The sequence below is a fragment of the Gymnogyps californianus genome, chromosome 3, assembly GCF_018139145.2.
Source record: "Gymnogyps californianus isolate 813 chromosome 3, ASM1813914v2, whole genome shotgun sequence".
Lineage (NCBI taxonomy): Eukaryota > Metazoa > Chordata > Aves > Accipitriformes > Cathartidae > Gymnogyps > Gymnogyps californianus.
In genome coordinates, this window is record NC_059473.1 from 101,513,401 (window position 1) to 101,529,312 (window position 15,912).

The window sequence follows — 15,912 nt, forward strand, 5'->3', positions numbered from 1 at the left end:
CAGAAAATAAAACATTTCTCATAGTTCCTCAAGGCTCACATTCTATTTTTGGGAGCACAGGTGTGAGAGGGAAGGCAAGCCCCACCTTGCATCTACGTCTCTAAGAGAAGATTTTGTTTAAGTAATGGATTGACTTTATTTAGCTGCAAATGGCAGTGACTGGAGACCTGCAAACTTGGTGATTTAGGGGTCCACTGGAAGCAGAGCCTCAAAGGTGAGGCATCCCGAAGCCTGCTTTCAAGCCTGGCTCTAGGCTGTACCTACTCTGAGATGCACCAAGGAACTGACAATGTCACCCTATGCTTAGCTAAACCACAGGGGCCTGAAAAGAGAAATACTCAATTAAAACACATCCACCAAACAAAGCTTCAGACAAGTTTGACTGCAAAACACAATGACGTTTTCCAGTTATCAGTTATGCCTGGCAAAGTGGTTAAATGAAATTCAGCCATGATGTCCGAATTCTGTTCACATTTTATGGATGCTTTATTTATATTTAGCTGATTTTTGCTCCTTAATTTGATGGGTAAGGTTGAATCAGATCTTCATATTACCATAATCCTTATATCTTCTGTTGGCAGTAAAATGATGCAGCAAACAAAGGTCAACACCTTTGAAAATAAACCCCATAAATGTCTTCCTAAGCTTGGAAGTTTAATACCAGAAATAAAAAGCAGTGGTGTTACCATGAACAGCTGTGCAGAAACCCCACTGGACACTATTTTTCAATCTATATTGGAGCTTTCCCACAATCTCTTTTTGGCTGGGATGGAAAGAAGCATCGCCAGTCCCGGGGAGAGTAAGCAAGGCATGATTGCTTCCTATTTTCATTTAAAATTAAAAGGGAATTTGTTTAGCTTTAACTCACATAAAACATTCATTATCTTTCTTCTCTTGAGAGAGGTTCCTGTCTAACAGTGCTGGGCTGACTAACTCTGACCCGTCAGCAGTGCTGGGGTGCTGTGGGTGCCAGGGAGAAAGGCCAGGAGCAAGAGCTGGGAGTGGGGGCTGGAGGGGGGAGCACACCAGCAGCATTTGGGGGCTAGGAAGGGAGTGGAGGTCCTGGCAGAAGAGCAGGAGCCCCAATTCCTCCCTCAACTGCCAGCAAACATCTGGAGGAAAGACTGATGAGCCATGCCCTGACAGGGAAAGGCTGCAAGAGCACAATCACAACCTCCTTTTCCAAGGCTAAGACCAGTAAGACAGCCAAGCTGCCACCCAGGTGACAGACACCTGGTGGGCACAGGCTAGAGAAACCACAGTATCCAGGGTTTCCCAGACGTCAGCATTCTGGAAGAGCACTACCCAAAACTAAACATGCAGTGGAGTAGCACTGCAACCTCACTGTTCTACCATCCAGTCCTTGGGAGACATTGAGCTTCAAGTGCTGCTAACAACCTGCTTACCTGAAAGAGATGAATGGATGTTGGTAACTGGGGATATAAATAGGAGTAAAATAAAAGACGTATGTATCTCATCACTGCTCAGCTTACTCATTTTAACCTGCAAGTTGCACTGTACTCTTGGGGGTTGGATGGATTATTTAATTGCAAGCAAAGTAAAGGAATAAAACATTGAATGTGATTCTGTACCCTCTGCACAAGCAAGGACGTGAAAGTACAGCCGGTGCAGCCTCCCGCTAACCCAAAGTGCTCGGCAGCACAGCACTGTGAGCAGACTGTAGTTTCTTGACAGACACACAACATTGTCCCTCCTGACTTCAAGGAGACTACCTACATCATCAGGATCCTCCAGTTCCTCTGCTTCTTGCTCGGGACTGATCCTTCCTTCCCTCCATTTTCCATTAGCAGAGCTGAATTTGTACAGGTTACCACCATGAAAACTTTCCTTTCCTTTCAACGAGGCCCAGCGAGAGCTCTGGGAGTTCCAGTTATGGCCACTGTACAATTTAGGAGACTTGGGAAGCCACTTAATAGAGTCCTGAGAGGAAGATGACAAAAAAAAAAAAAAAAAAAAAAAAAAAAAAGGGCAATAAATAGAATAAATAGATTTTAAGAAAGTGATTGAAGTATGAACATGCAGAAATTGTCTGGCAAGTTCTGCAAGGTCTTTTAGTATCTTGTAAATACTGGGTTTCCCCTTTTTACCTTGAGAGGTACCTTCAGTCCCAGAGAGACACTTTGCCAGTTAATGGGCAATACTGGTGATACAAAGAGCAAGCGAAGGCTGCTGAAATTAGTGGAAGCCTTCAGGGACTTACATGAGCGTGGAACCAAGCCCACCTTCAGCATCGTAAAGAAGAATTAATGATCAACAACAGTCTTCAATAAAGTTATACTCTGTACTATTAAGAAAACAAACAAGAGTACTTAGACCTTTAGTGATCATTCTCATCTCATGACCTGAGTTAAAAAAAACCCTATCAAGTCACGCCCTGCTTTTCATTATTCATTAAATCAAATGTTCCATTTGTTGAATGGTCCCAATAGAAAGTACAATACTAAAATGATCTTTTAAGGTTTGCTGATTTTCAAAGTGATTATACTCCAGTTTTCCCAAAACTTTCATTATTTATTTACATCCAAAAACTCCACCTCTCTTCTTCATACAAAGAAGTTCATACGTGACAAGTTATGCCAAGGTTGCCTATATACCTTAATTTCACTGAACTTCAGAAGCCATTTTTCCAAGTAACATTTATCTTTCTTTTAAGCTTTATTTTAACCTCGCCTTTAAATTTTCTTATGGTGTTACAAATCCAATGGCAGAAAGCAGCCTGATGCCATATAGATACATTAACGTACATACTCCAACAAGGCAAAGAGATGGAGAACACAAAGGATAAAAATTATCACCAAGCTTACAGTGGGGCAATCAGCAGCACACAGCGACTTTCACATTGTTTAAACAGATATTTGATTCAGATTTAACAATTCTTCAAGCTCCCATTTTTCCTTTTCAATGCAGAATTGTTACGTTCACACACACACAGATTTCTTGCTGTTATCAACACCCCAGATGTCACCATCTCTATTAGATATAAGGTTGAGAAAAAAAAGGAGATAGGACAAGGCTGTCCATGCTGGACACACTGATTCATCTTCAGCTGCTGAAGGAGCTCCCCTTGGGATTCTTCATTTGCTTTTGGTTTTAGGATGGCTGAAAAGACTAGGAAATGGACAAGGACAGTATCTCAGCATCTCTTTGGAAAAGATTATAGACCTTTCTGTGCGTCTTGAAAAGATCATAGCCCCAACAAAGGATTATTTGCATTGTACAGAGAAGGCATGACTGGCCTTTATAGGAAATTCGCTGTTAAACCACATTTTGAGCTGCACTGACACTAAGCGATACCACTGTTTGCTGATAAATAGCCCGTATTTCTGGTTATCGCTCAGGACACTGAAGCTGATTGTCAACTTAGTTCATCAGTGAATTGAATGTGGAAGCAGCACAAACAATCATGACACGGTAGTGGCTCCCATTCCTCCTGACAATTCAAAACGCAAGGCAGGATATCTCCTGGTATTTCTTTATGCTTGCCTTGAATAAGGAAACATAGGGTACCCTTAAATAGAAGCTTTGTTTCCTATGAATATTAACGAGGTGGACAGCAATTCTAATCAGATAGGTAAATAGCACACTAGCTGAAATTGTTTGCTATTTTTTTGGTCTGTTTTATTTCAGAATAGCTAATGTGACACCTCCCAACGTTCAGGGTATTTCCAGAGACAATATAAATCCTTGTCAACTTTTAAGCTCATTAGGAAATCATAAAGCAATTTAAATCTAAAAATAAACACAGGTATAGTGAAGCATTTAAATTCTTCCAAGGCAATGTCTCATCCTTGTTTGACCCCGACCCTTAATCCTAAACAACAGCTTCTCAAACCCAGCCTGCCAAATTCTGTAAGATCAGTAAAAGGCTATTCTCTCAAGGTAACAGATACAGATTTCAAATTATGCTTACGCTGACAATCACTTCACCATCTTAGGCATACATTCAACTGCTGTGGTAGCCTCCCATATGCACAAGGAGCAAGCTGATGTCCATCAGTAGATTTTACATCCCTATGCCCCTTGCAGCCAAGCTGGGAAGGCAGAGCTGCAGGGCACTCCTGCTCCCGGCCTGTCTTCTCCTACGGCAGGATGCTTTTCCTCATGCTGACATACAGCTGTAAGGGAAATTCAGTATCTGTTTCACACCTCACATCTTCTGTAACCTAAGAGATTTTATTCTTCAATATTCTTGATTTACAGTACTTTAACAAAATGACAATTCTGGGTAAGAGCCGTTCACATTGTCACTAGGTCTACACAATACTGTCGATGGCACTATCTTTATGAAAGCAGTTTCACAGTTTGGTTATATCAATGGCAAAAGACTGAATGGAACAACCAGAAGTGCCTTTTAGCCTACATTTGCACGTACCTGTTGTAAGCAAAACACCCTGTGGATTATGCTTTCATGAAATAAAATGGAGAAACAAAGCCAATGAATGCTGCTGCTGTGAGCGTAGGCTAACACTACTTTCAAAACAAATCTTAATCATTTTTTACAACTCGATCCTTTTTAATGAAGGAAAAGGGGTAGGGGGTAAAAATAAGGTATTGACTTAATTCAGAGTTCAGTAGCAATATAAGCTGAGGAATAGAGAATGTCAGGGATGCTGCTGCTGGGCCCACTGACTGCCAGAGTGTTACTGTGCCGGGCTCTTCGTATCCTTTCGGACAAAGCCAAGAGTAGCCATGGTGCTACACAACGCTGCGAGTTCTTAGTGACGCCAGTCGCATGATGAGTTTGCTATAAGGAGGAGATGGAAGGTACAGCTCTGTTGTGTGCTGTGCTTTAACACTAAGCAACCACTCAATCTCTTTACTGGATTTCCCCCCCCCCCCAAAAAACCCCACCCAACTCATTACTCTGATGTATTGATGGGTATTAGACGGGCAAAAAGCTTCTATCACCCCTCAAGGTGGAAATTGCTACAGTTCAGCTAATAGTAGATTTGTACTCCAAAAATATCTTAAAAAACCTCCAGTAATTTATTAGCTCATTCTCATTAGATTCAATACTATAGGGCCATGCTTTGAGACAAAATAGGCTACTGGCAAATATCCTAATATTAAGAGAGAAAAATCAGTTCTCCTTACAGAATTTTACAGATGATAACTGGTCTTTTTACTACCCAGGTAAGGTAGGAAGTTTCTTCTTGTGTTTTATACATGAGGAAGCCGAGACCCAAAAAGATTAAAATGGTCAATGTTTTAAGTCATTAGTAGCAAATACAGTGAGGCATGTAGTGTTACATTCTCTTTAAAATATTTGGAATAAAACAAAGAGAGAAGGGGAAATCAGTATTTAGGATTTTAGGCTTCTTGGGTATTTGGACTATGTAACACCACTGTTTTGTAAATGCAGAAGAAATGTTTGGGAGGAAAAACTTTATCGGCCTCAGCAGTTGTGTTCCATGGAAACACATTTTTCATCTCCCTTCGTTAGTAATGATCCTAACTGATTGGTAACAAATCATTTTCCTTCAATATTTCACCAGCAAGTCAGGTGGGTTCCCTTTTTACCTCCTTTCAACATGTTTTTCATGTTTTCAAAGGCGGTCTCTTCAGAACATAAATACTCCCCTGTATCATACCCATGTATGTTAAGAGGACAAATTGTTCTCATAAAGTACAAGGTGTCTATTCCGATAAGATCTTGCTAATAAATTCTCTAGAGAATGAATTTCCTCCAGGCAACAAAGGTGTGCAAATGCTATGTATCACCCTAAATCATTCTGGCAAATGAAAAAGAATCCAAAACACCCTAACATTAAAAGCCAAGACAAGAAAACCACCCACATTTCTGCAGTACCATACTGAAACCATACAGTGACAATGAAACACCCTGCTTACAGCAACAGCCTGGTCACCATCAGCAAGTAGAAGCCAGTGCTTTCAGTTACCTAGAATATTTCAGTGGTAATATACCTGCTACTATTATTCAACTCAAAACCCCAAACACACATTCTTGCGTACTCTTCCATTGAAAAAAAAAAAAAAATTGTTTAAATAGCTTAACTAATTAGTAAATATGGGAACGAAAATGTCTTTAAAGATGTATTGCCTATAATACAAACATTCTCTTCCTTTTAAGTACAACTATACATAACATATTCTACTAACTGAAAACTATTTCAGACTCATTCCCTTTCTAAAGTACAAAAGGCTGTCTCTAAAAGAGCTTTGTGTGATTCGCATGAAATAAGAACGAAAGCTAAACAAAATGCTGCCGAAACAAAGGCATCCTTGAATATGCTTTCACTGTAGAAGAGGCAACATAAAAGCTGCCTGAACAGATTATTGAAGCAAGCCTTCCACAGGGAAACTTTGCTAGCAGTAAATATATGACTTAATTTTAAACTTAGATGTTCAGGCATTAACTAGCCAGGTTAAGATTTTTGGATTTCCTGAAGACACCATTTAAAAAAAAAAAAAAAAAAAAAAAAATTGCTGTAGGTTATCCTAAAAACATCTACTATGCAAATGTTCTTCAGACTTGCAGTTTTCTACCCTTTTGAATGGAAAAAAAAAAAATCATCAGCAATATTCAAATAATCACTCTTTTTGTTAGCTAGTTTAGATTTTGTTTTGGTTTTAAGTTGCTTAGTGGAAGTCCATGATGTCATCAGCAAACCATAGAGAAATGCACTCATGTTTATAATCACGTAGTGATTTAATCTTCCAGAAATACAGGACAATCATATCTGCTATGAGCTACTTCAAAACGGTTTAATGCAGCCCATTTGTTTTGGGTTTGGCTAAAACCAGCAAGTTATTGGGAGAGATCAAAGAGAATCAAAGTGTTTTTCATCAATAGCATAGTCCAATAAATTGCTTGAGTGTGCCTCAGGACCAAAAGAAATTAGTTATAGTCCGACACAAAACTAACTTTGAAGAGTTAAGTCCTGTCTCTGCATTATTCTGGGGATGCTTACAAGCTGACATTCAAGCTGCTGATGCTTTGGTGGTATTTGCAAGCTGTGCGTGCATCTGTGGATTTTGAGGAAAGTCTACCCCAGTAGACTTTCCACTACTCTCCTCTCAAAAGAGGAATTTGTAAGAAGCAAGTAGTGAAACCTGTTAAGTAGCTAATCAGCTAAAAACGGTTCACCCAGCACTAGTAAAGCACTAATATTAGACAAGAAGCAGGCTGATCAGCTTGTCCTGGACACAAACAAGTCATTTGCTGGAAAGGACAGCAATATGCAAGTTTCCAGTACTCACTTTCCCACAATACGCCGATTATCAAAAATACGGCATGTAAGCCAGAAAAATACATAAATTATATGGAAGCTGTGGAAAAAGCCTGGAGCAACACACAGGGGATGGAAAAATCTGTTGCTCCATTAACTACACTAACAATGGTAGCAAGAGAGCGCTTTTTTTTTTTCCTGCTCTTGTAAGACTACGGAATTGTGACTTTCAATAAAGAGAACTCTCATGCAGTAACTGACAGGTTAATATTAAATCCATTCCACCACTATAGACAATTGCTTTTCCCTGGTTACCTGTTTAGCTAATAAAGCAGTGTGCAAATTTTGTAGTGTTTCTTTCCTTGCATTAGACCCGATGCCCAAGAGACTTACAAAGCAATTGAAAAAGTAGAATAAAGAGAAAAAAACCCCAAAAGTTATGTTTACAAAATTATATTCACTGCTCAGGCTCCTCAAAGCATCAGCAAGAGACAAGAGCCAAACAGAGACTAGGAAGGGAGGGCTCATGCTTTCAAGGACACACACTGCTTCAGCATAACAAACATCATCAGCTTTTTCTGGCTATAAAATACAGTTAAAACTGTCTGGAACCTTACTGACACTGTCCGGAGGACAAGTGTACCTAAACTACTTTATGAAATGGCGCACATACAGACCAGTCAAGAGATCAGATGCTAAAACCAAAACAAACCACAGCCTCCAAATAAAAAAAAGGTCCTCACAGAGCACAGAGTCTTACTGCCTTTGGCTTTGGTCTGTCTTTTTTATTTGCATCTCACATGGGTTTGCCGAGGTTTACTCGGACTCTGGGTACAGTTTCCTCCATTTTTAAACTTTTGTTGTGTCAATCCGAGTAAGTACTTTAAAAAGAAAATTCTGCCCAAGGTTGGAGGCAACTGTACCAAAACCTCATTTTCTTTCTGGTTATATTTTAATAGCAGCTTACTAAGAACAACTGGCAGAACTCTGCCTTCGGAAGAATGAAATTGTGGTACCCATGAACTAACCTAACACCTATCAACCTGCAGCAGCTTCTGCAATGAGAAGCCTGAAGCTTAAATGAGGAACCTCTGGGATGAGGAGAAATCATAAAAATTAATGTATTTTGCCAGGCTAGATCTGAGTATTTGCACATGGCTTGCAATACCTACTTGTTCAATATCCAAAAGAAAGCAGTGCCTTTTGTAAAAGCTTCAAATCAAAAAGTTAAATTACAAAAATTATCAAATATTGCCATTATTAATTTTAACACAGAAGCTATTATGACTTCCCTGATCTCCTCCTTTCCCATCTTCTCCCAGAAACCCTCATACAACCAACACTTACTGGAAGAAACGTTCAGCAGAAGAAGGGATGTGGTTAGCCATACATGAAGTGTCAGGTCTTTCATTTTGTTGAAATTTGGGTTCATTGCATTAGCTCACACTAAATATGTCAAATCTTTGCTCTGAACTCACACGGCTCAAGTCCCTGCACTGAACAAGTTAGTGGCCTTTGTTAGTTCATGGCGCACACAGAACCCAGAGACACCAAAATCAATCTTTATCAGCCTTTTGCAAAATAGTTATTTACTGAATTCAACTCAGTTAATACTTACCTTTATAAACAAACCAGAACTCACAGATTTAATAAGACCTTGAAATCAGCATTGGACCACTGGAAGTGCAACACAGTAACAATGATAGTAAATTCCAGTATTAATTCATACATACTTTAATTGCTATTTTAATGATACAATAAATCTACTGAAGCCTTTAAAGATTTTTTTATTATGGTTTTATATATTTATATAAAACCACCAAAGCACTTTAAAGAATCATGCTTTCTTGTGTAACACAAAACTAGTTTCATACTGTGCTTCTGAAAGTCTATCGTGCTGTTTTTCAAGTTATTTTACAGATGGCACATTTAAAAAAAAACAACGGAAGCATGAATTTCTAGTGACTGCAATGCAACACGGCATCCAAAACAAGATGTTTCATTACAACTAAGTTAAAGTGTGAGTGCATCATGTAATAAACAATAGCAGTTTGGTCATTTTAATCTTAATTCTGTTTACAACAAAACTAACATTTGTGCTTCACGACCTGAAATCCCATGATATAAACATAAGTTCTCTGCTGTAAAAATCCCAACAAATTACTGTCCGAAAAGAAAAACATAACTAAAACAGGATACCAAGTTTAAATCTACTCACTTTCCTCAAGAATTGCTATATTTAAGACTAATATGACATACAAGACACAATAAGGCACAATGGGTGGTACAAATGAATGAATACAGTTGTCCATGAAACTTGTTCTCTTCCACAAATACTAAAATATGTACCGCTCAAGATAAATTGTCTCTTAAAAATGAAATACATCATTTTGTTATGAAAGTCCTATACAAAAATTTAAAATTTACACCATCTGAGCTGCCAAAAAAATAAAAAAGTGTATCAATTTTCCACAAAACTATATTTCTCACCAGCACATCCAGCCACTGGGAAAAAGATATCCCAGCACTCTGGAAAAGAAAAGCATTATTTCCCCTGTGTTTAAGACAAAAATATTGTATTCTGCATACAGTAGTGTATTATACTTAAAAAAGCCTAGCACTATTAAAATTACAATATTGATTTGGAAATTATTGGTTCACTGCCTGGATGAAATAAGGCACTTTCTTCCAGTGGGCAGCACTTTTCACATATATGGAGATGATGAATCAGGTTCTGGTTAAAAACAAAAAGGGGCTCAGTGAGGTCCCAGAAGACGACAGGAACATTTCAACAGCAGGGGAAGACACAGGAGGTAAAACCTGGAGATGAAACTCTACACAGAAGTGGTCACTCTGTCAATGGCATTATTGACCTCGTTTTTGTTTGAATCCAGTCCTTTAGCAGCATTCATATCATTCCGTAAATTCTCCACTGTCTTTTTCATGTTCTTTAATTCTCCAGGGTGTGGAGTGGCTCGCCTTAGAAGTGTTCTCTAAAAATAAACAGCGCAATAAGTGGTTTTGCCTTTGTCTCTTTGAAAAACAACATACACTTTCAAGGCTTTAGCATTCACATACCAAATAATAGGTATCGATTTTTTTTCTTTTTTTTCCCCCCTTTTCCTTTTCAAACTACGATGCTCTACGGTGAACGTTATTTTCATAGCTGCTTGTTTATGACGACAGTGAAAGAGGTTTTACGAACTGTCTAGGAGCACATTTTTTCCTCTCTTGACCTACTAATCTGAAAGCCACTCAAGTGAAGTACAATTACAAGTTATGAAGTGAAGATTCTTTCATAAATATAGTTGGGAAATTTTTTTTTCCCCAAAAAAACCATCCAAGTGATTTAAGATCACATTTCAAACAAAAAACATTCAGCTGGTTTTGAAAGAATCCCACAAGATCTCTTTACAGTGTCAAATACATGTTTGTGTGGAGCTCTGTATGCCTTCCAGCCCCACCATACAGTTTGGTTCTCTTGACAATTGAGAACAAGTATCTTGAAAGGAAAAAGAGGGAGCATTTGTCTCCCATCTTAGACACAAGAACGTCTAACATCATTGTGCTGAAACCTTTACAAGGAAAACAAAATTTACAAAAAACCCAGTTAGCATCCAGATTAGAGACCAACTGAACACCAAGAATAATTGCACAAATATGTATCAGTATAATACATATATACATGTAATTACTTTTCAGTGGTATACATGTAAACTGTGCAGATTACAGCGGAACTGATGACCCAGACCCATAAATGGGTGCATTGGTCAAGACTGCTTTGGAAATCCACCCTTCCTCCTCCCCAACAGGATCATAAACTTCTTTTTCCCCTAAAAAGGTTCTTGCCTCAAGTCAGGCTGTAATACCACGATTGAAAGCAGTTATCATTAACACCTGAGCCCTCATTATTGTATGAACGTTCTCAGGTTGGCACAGTTATTAAGAAGCATCATTCTGAACTCCCTTATCAGTCAGTCTACAAACCACGCTTGTCAGAGACATTTAGTTTCTGCTGCTTTGGATTAAGCAACCGCCTTACTTGAAAATTTAAATGTTCATTTCCCTACTAACTAAGAATTTTTATAATCACTTTTTAAAGTAAGACCATCTTTCTAGTGTGCTACAATCCAGACAGTGCACTGAAGTATCTCAAGCTGAGCTCTAATGAGGACCACCAGCAAGTTTTTAGAGCATCAGAGAAGCATGCTGAAAATCTGATTGAAGCAGTCTTAATCTTTACAAAGAGTTTTAATTGTTAATGAAAGTTAGTAAAGCTAAAGATCACATTGCATTTTGATCTTCAGGATATGCAGAGCCCAACTTAATGGAGAGGTCTTATAAGTACAGTGACAGATGTTCCCACATCCTTTAAGTGGGAAACTAATGAGCAACGTTCTTGCTGTTTATGGACACTATGGTTGTTTCAATGCAAATGGTGGAGGAAAAAAAAAAAAGAAGAAGATATAAAGAAAGAGAGAAAGAGACTGGAAATAGAAATTAGAGAGACAAACAATGGCAAACTTAATGGAGACACATGCCAGAGTGCTGGAATCCTAAATTAGACCCTATATACTTTCAGGCAGTAAAGCTTCACAGATGCAGAGAAAGATCCTATCTTGTTTCTGGAAAGAAAACACCCTGAGCAGACACAGGAAAACAAAGCAAAACAAAGACTGTCCTGCATCAGAACATAAAAGTTGTATTCAAAGTAGGAAAAAAAAAAAAAAAAAGCCATTTTAAGTTTATAGGAAAAGTTTCGGCAGTCAACATGAACAGTTTCTGCTACAAACATAAACAAAAAGCATGCAGACACAGCTGAAATATTACAGCAAGAGAGCTCAGATACTTTTTACACTTTTGCATTAGTCACAGTGTCTGCAGGTATCCAAAGGCTTGGAAAACATACCATTTCATTATCCTCTTCATCTTTTTCATCTTCTAAGAAGCGAATTGCACTGACTCTATTCACTGCCCGCTCATTCCATGTTTCATCTGACATTTCATTTACCAAACTCTCCAGTGCACCACATCGTGGTAGGTTATCTGTTAGAACAGCAAAACTTAACTAAAGATTCACAGCAAGTCTAAAACACCAACATGCTATATTGCTAATAACTGCAATATCCAACCAACCACTCATCCGAGATTTACAATTGGCTATTTCTATTTTTTTGACAGAAAACAGAACTTGCATTAATTTTCTGTTTTTAAATACACACAATAAATAGTTTCTGCATAAATGAGAAATTTCTGTACTTGGACTGTTTCAGGTTTGTGGCAGTTATAGAGTACTGATTATATAATTTAATATACTTGCCACTATACATGCTTTTCTTCTGGATCATGGCTACCATCTAACATTAGCCAGTTCCTAAATGGCATTCCATAACACAAGATCATTGCTTTTACTGACCTCATCCTTTTAGTATTGCCAGGCATACATGTCCAACAATCTTAATTCCAAGTCTTCTACCCTTGAAGCCATGAGATTCATCTGGAGAGGAGGCAATCTAATTTCTAGTGGTGAGGCCTTTACAGAAAGTCAGTCTACCTCAGTTACTCTTCTTGAACTAGCTTAATCTTCTCTAATTCTAAAGGCATTAGTTCGTTCACTTATTTTAATTCTTAATGCAATTTGTATTCTTAAAGTGCAGAAGCTGACACAAAACAGAGCCATTTCTATACTTCTACCGCTTTAATGGTTTCTAATTTGCTCCAGCCACATGAAAGAGTGGAATTAATCTAGGTAAGTTTGGGTACCTACAATACAGATATCTACAGCTAAGCTTTTCTCCTCAGGCCCCCTTTGTACTCAGTGGAGAATAATCCACATGATTTCGTTTAAAAGTCTATTCTTGGATGGGATAAATTACTCTCCAGTGATTACAGCAAAAGTTTAAATATTAGCTCAGATGAATCCCCTTGAATGTTCACACATAGCTATAAAAGCTTGAGGACAAAAAACATCCAGAAGTTACTGGAGCAGCAACCCAGCCAACAGTGAAAAAGAGTTTATGGTTCCAGCTGACCCAGAGGCAAGTTTCAGCACAAAAGGTAAAAGCAACTTATACGGCAATTCTACACTTGTTGAAGAATATAACAAAGTTACTGTACAGCATCTTTGCTTGAAAGAAAATTAGCTTGCTAAAAAGTAAAATGTCTACTGCTTATTACCAGCTATGCAATTATTTTTCTGGTAAAGAGATTGTAGTTGGAAAGCCACCAATTTTCACTATATATATATATATATGTATTTCAGATGTATAATCAATGTACACAAATATGGACACCACTACTTGGCCCGCTGGCAAGCCTCAGAATAATGATATGATTAAGACTACTTCTTCCAGGTCTGTATTTTATTTATTGTAGCTGGTGTCGTTGTATCTTCAATAACAATCACCGCCATGTTTTAAGTCTTCTGAAAACCAGTATGATTACCAAAAAAAAAAAAAAAAAAAAAAATTTTAAAAGTGAAAATTCAACCAGAACATTGCTCCTTTGCTCTTTAGAGCTTATGCATGTTTTACAAACCTTTATGGAACCGAAAATACAGTAAACAAAGAAGTACTTCTATACGTAAGGAAAAACTGACTCTAGGCACTTACCTTGGCAACCAGGCTCAGAAGGCATTTGAGGAAGTAATACACATGTTAAAATCTTTTCTCCTGTTTCAGGGTCTGTGTCAGTCTGAAACGTCAGCAAAGGTTGGGACTGGTTATCAGACAACCACAAAGCCTTCAGCTTTAAGGTAGTCAGTGAGAGGGGAAGATACGTCAGCCTAGTTCAAAAAAGAGAAGTAAAAAAAGTCAGGGCAATCTCTAGGAGATTTAATAGATGGTCATGAAGTCGACTCTTAAGTATATATCCCTGAGTTGGAATAAACAGGACTGAAATTAATGCCTCTAACAGAAGGCACTGCAGTAGTCATCAACTCCAACTACTCCATTCTCTGCAGCTTAACTTTACACCATAATTCTCTGTAGCTGTGAACAACAGATAAAACAATGCTGAGCTTTTTCTACTACAGTAAAATGCCCTGGAAGGCAGTTAGCTGCTTCTGCTCTGAAGCTTTATACATACACACAATTGCCAGAACAGAAATATGTAAGTGCCTATGAGACAATTATATTGCATAGATGAGATGCCACTTGCTTTTCCTCTTTTTTTTTTTTTTTTCCATTTAACTTCCTACTAAGCAACTGAACTAATTTGCTGGTTTATGCTTCAATCCACTCCCTTCTGCATTTTGATGTCTGAAGCCTATCAACGAAGATTCATGAGAAGCCACAAGGTCAAAGTGGCATTATTTGTTACTTGCACTGTATCTCTAAGATAAGACACTCAATATTAGTGTTACTTGACATTAAGGCTGGCAGTTTCAGCTGAAGCTCTACCAAACTGCCTAGATTCTCAGTTTTAATTCAGAAATATACAAATCCAGAGGTTTTTGAAAAATCCTATCTTTTCCTCAGGGTCAAAGCAATCCAGAAAACGTACTCATGATAACACACAATTTATGCTACTTTGGGCCAAGAGGGAAGACTACTTTGACAATTTCAACAGTAACACTAATACAAAAGTCATAATTGGGGTTTTGTTACTTCATTCTTAGACATAATATCATTTATTGTCAGAAAGAATTAAGTAAATCCAGCAAAAGAATGTGACAATACAAAAATCTCTTACCTGTTTCCAGCAACATCCAGGACATGAAGTTCAGTGGCTTGTGAAATTTCAGAGGGAATTCGAGCTAATCTGTTGTCACGTACAGAAAAGACGTTAAGACTGCAGCACCCCCCAATCTATATTAGAGAAGAGAGGAAAAAAAAAAAAAGTCTGGTTTTGTTGCAGTATGATAGTATAAACAAAGGCATGCAGTACGGGTCATGTAATATGTCATAGCACATTCAAGTTATGGTGCCTGCCAGACACTTCACCCAGGGGTACAGACGGCAAACAAGTGTTAGCTTAAAAAAAGTCTGACCTGAAGCGAGTCTGTTGGAGCAGTTTCTATATCTGCGAATAATGTATATCTTTACAAACAGGAACCTTTTAGAGCCTTCCACGCCAGGAAGAGATCAGTAACCACACAGATGCCACTTTGTAGACAATCCTCACAAAAAGTACCAGCTTTAACTTTCAACTTTTTCTAGCTCTATGTTTTACATATTAATTCTTTCTTTCCTCATGGTAAATTTAGATACAAGCAAGTGCAATGAGGCTTTAGGCAAGGCAAAATGCTACCAATCAACTCCCAATGTTTACTGAGTCCACAAAGAGTAACGAAGAGTTCACAAAAAGTAGATGACTTTATGAGTAACATCTTTGACGCTCTGTTTTATTAGAAGCATCTAATTTCAAGATGATTCCCATATGAACTGGCCAATTTAATCTAATACCCTCTGTCTACCAATTTATCCAAATGTAAGCATCTGCATTCCCAAGCTAATTTTGGGGTGCAAAAGATGGGATTTTTCAGTTTTACCCTTAAAGTATCTATATTTTGCATCTAAGGTACATGTTTTCAGAAAAATAAACCCTCTACATTTGATTAAAAAAAAAAAAAAAAAAACAAAACACATTCCACCTTTTTGTTCCAGCTGGCAATTACTACTCCTATAAACACCGAGATTATTAGTTTTAGCAACTTGAAAGCTGTTTCAAGTAACTCTTTGTTCCTATTCACAAAGGAAAC

The 15,912-nt window shown here is 38.0% G+C and overlaps 1 protein-coding gene across 2 annotated transcripts in view; it reads right to left on the reverse strand.

Annotated features, from left to right (window-relative positions):
- Positions 1 to 8,982: 8,982 nt before the first annotated feature.
- The window catches only part of LRRC1 (leucine rich repeat containing 1), a 77,811-nt gene continuing 70,881 nt past the window's right edge, over positions 8,983 to 15,912 (reverse strand). For both annotated transcript variants that reach the window (XM_050893604.1, XM_050893605.1), the window contains exons 11-14: positions 14,904 to 15,019; positions 13,823 to 13,995; positions 12,121 to 12,257; positions 8,983 to 10,204 (exon numbers count right to left, since the gene is read on the reverse strand). In XM_050893604.1, coding sequence (XP_050749561.1) covers positions 10,046 to 10,204; positions 12,121 to 12,257; positions 13,823 to 13,995; positions 14,904 to 15,019 — 585 coding nt within the window. In that variant the 3' untranslated portion in view covers positions 8,983 to 10,045. The remainder of the gene's footprint in view (positions 10,205 to 12,120; positions 12,258 to 13,822; positions 13,996 to 14,903; positions 15,020 to 15,912) is intronic.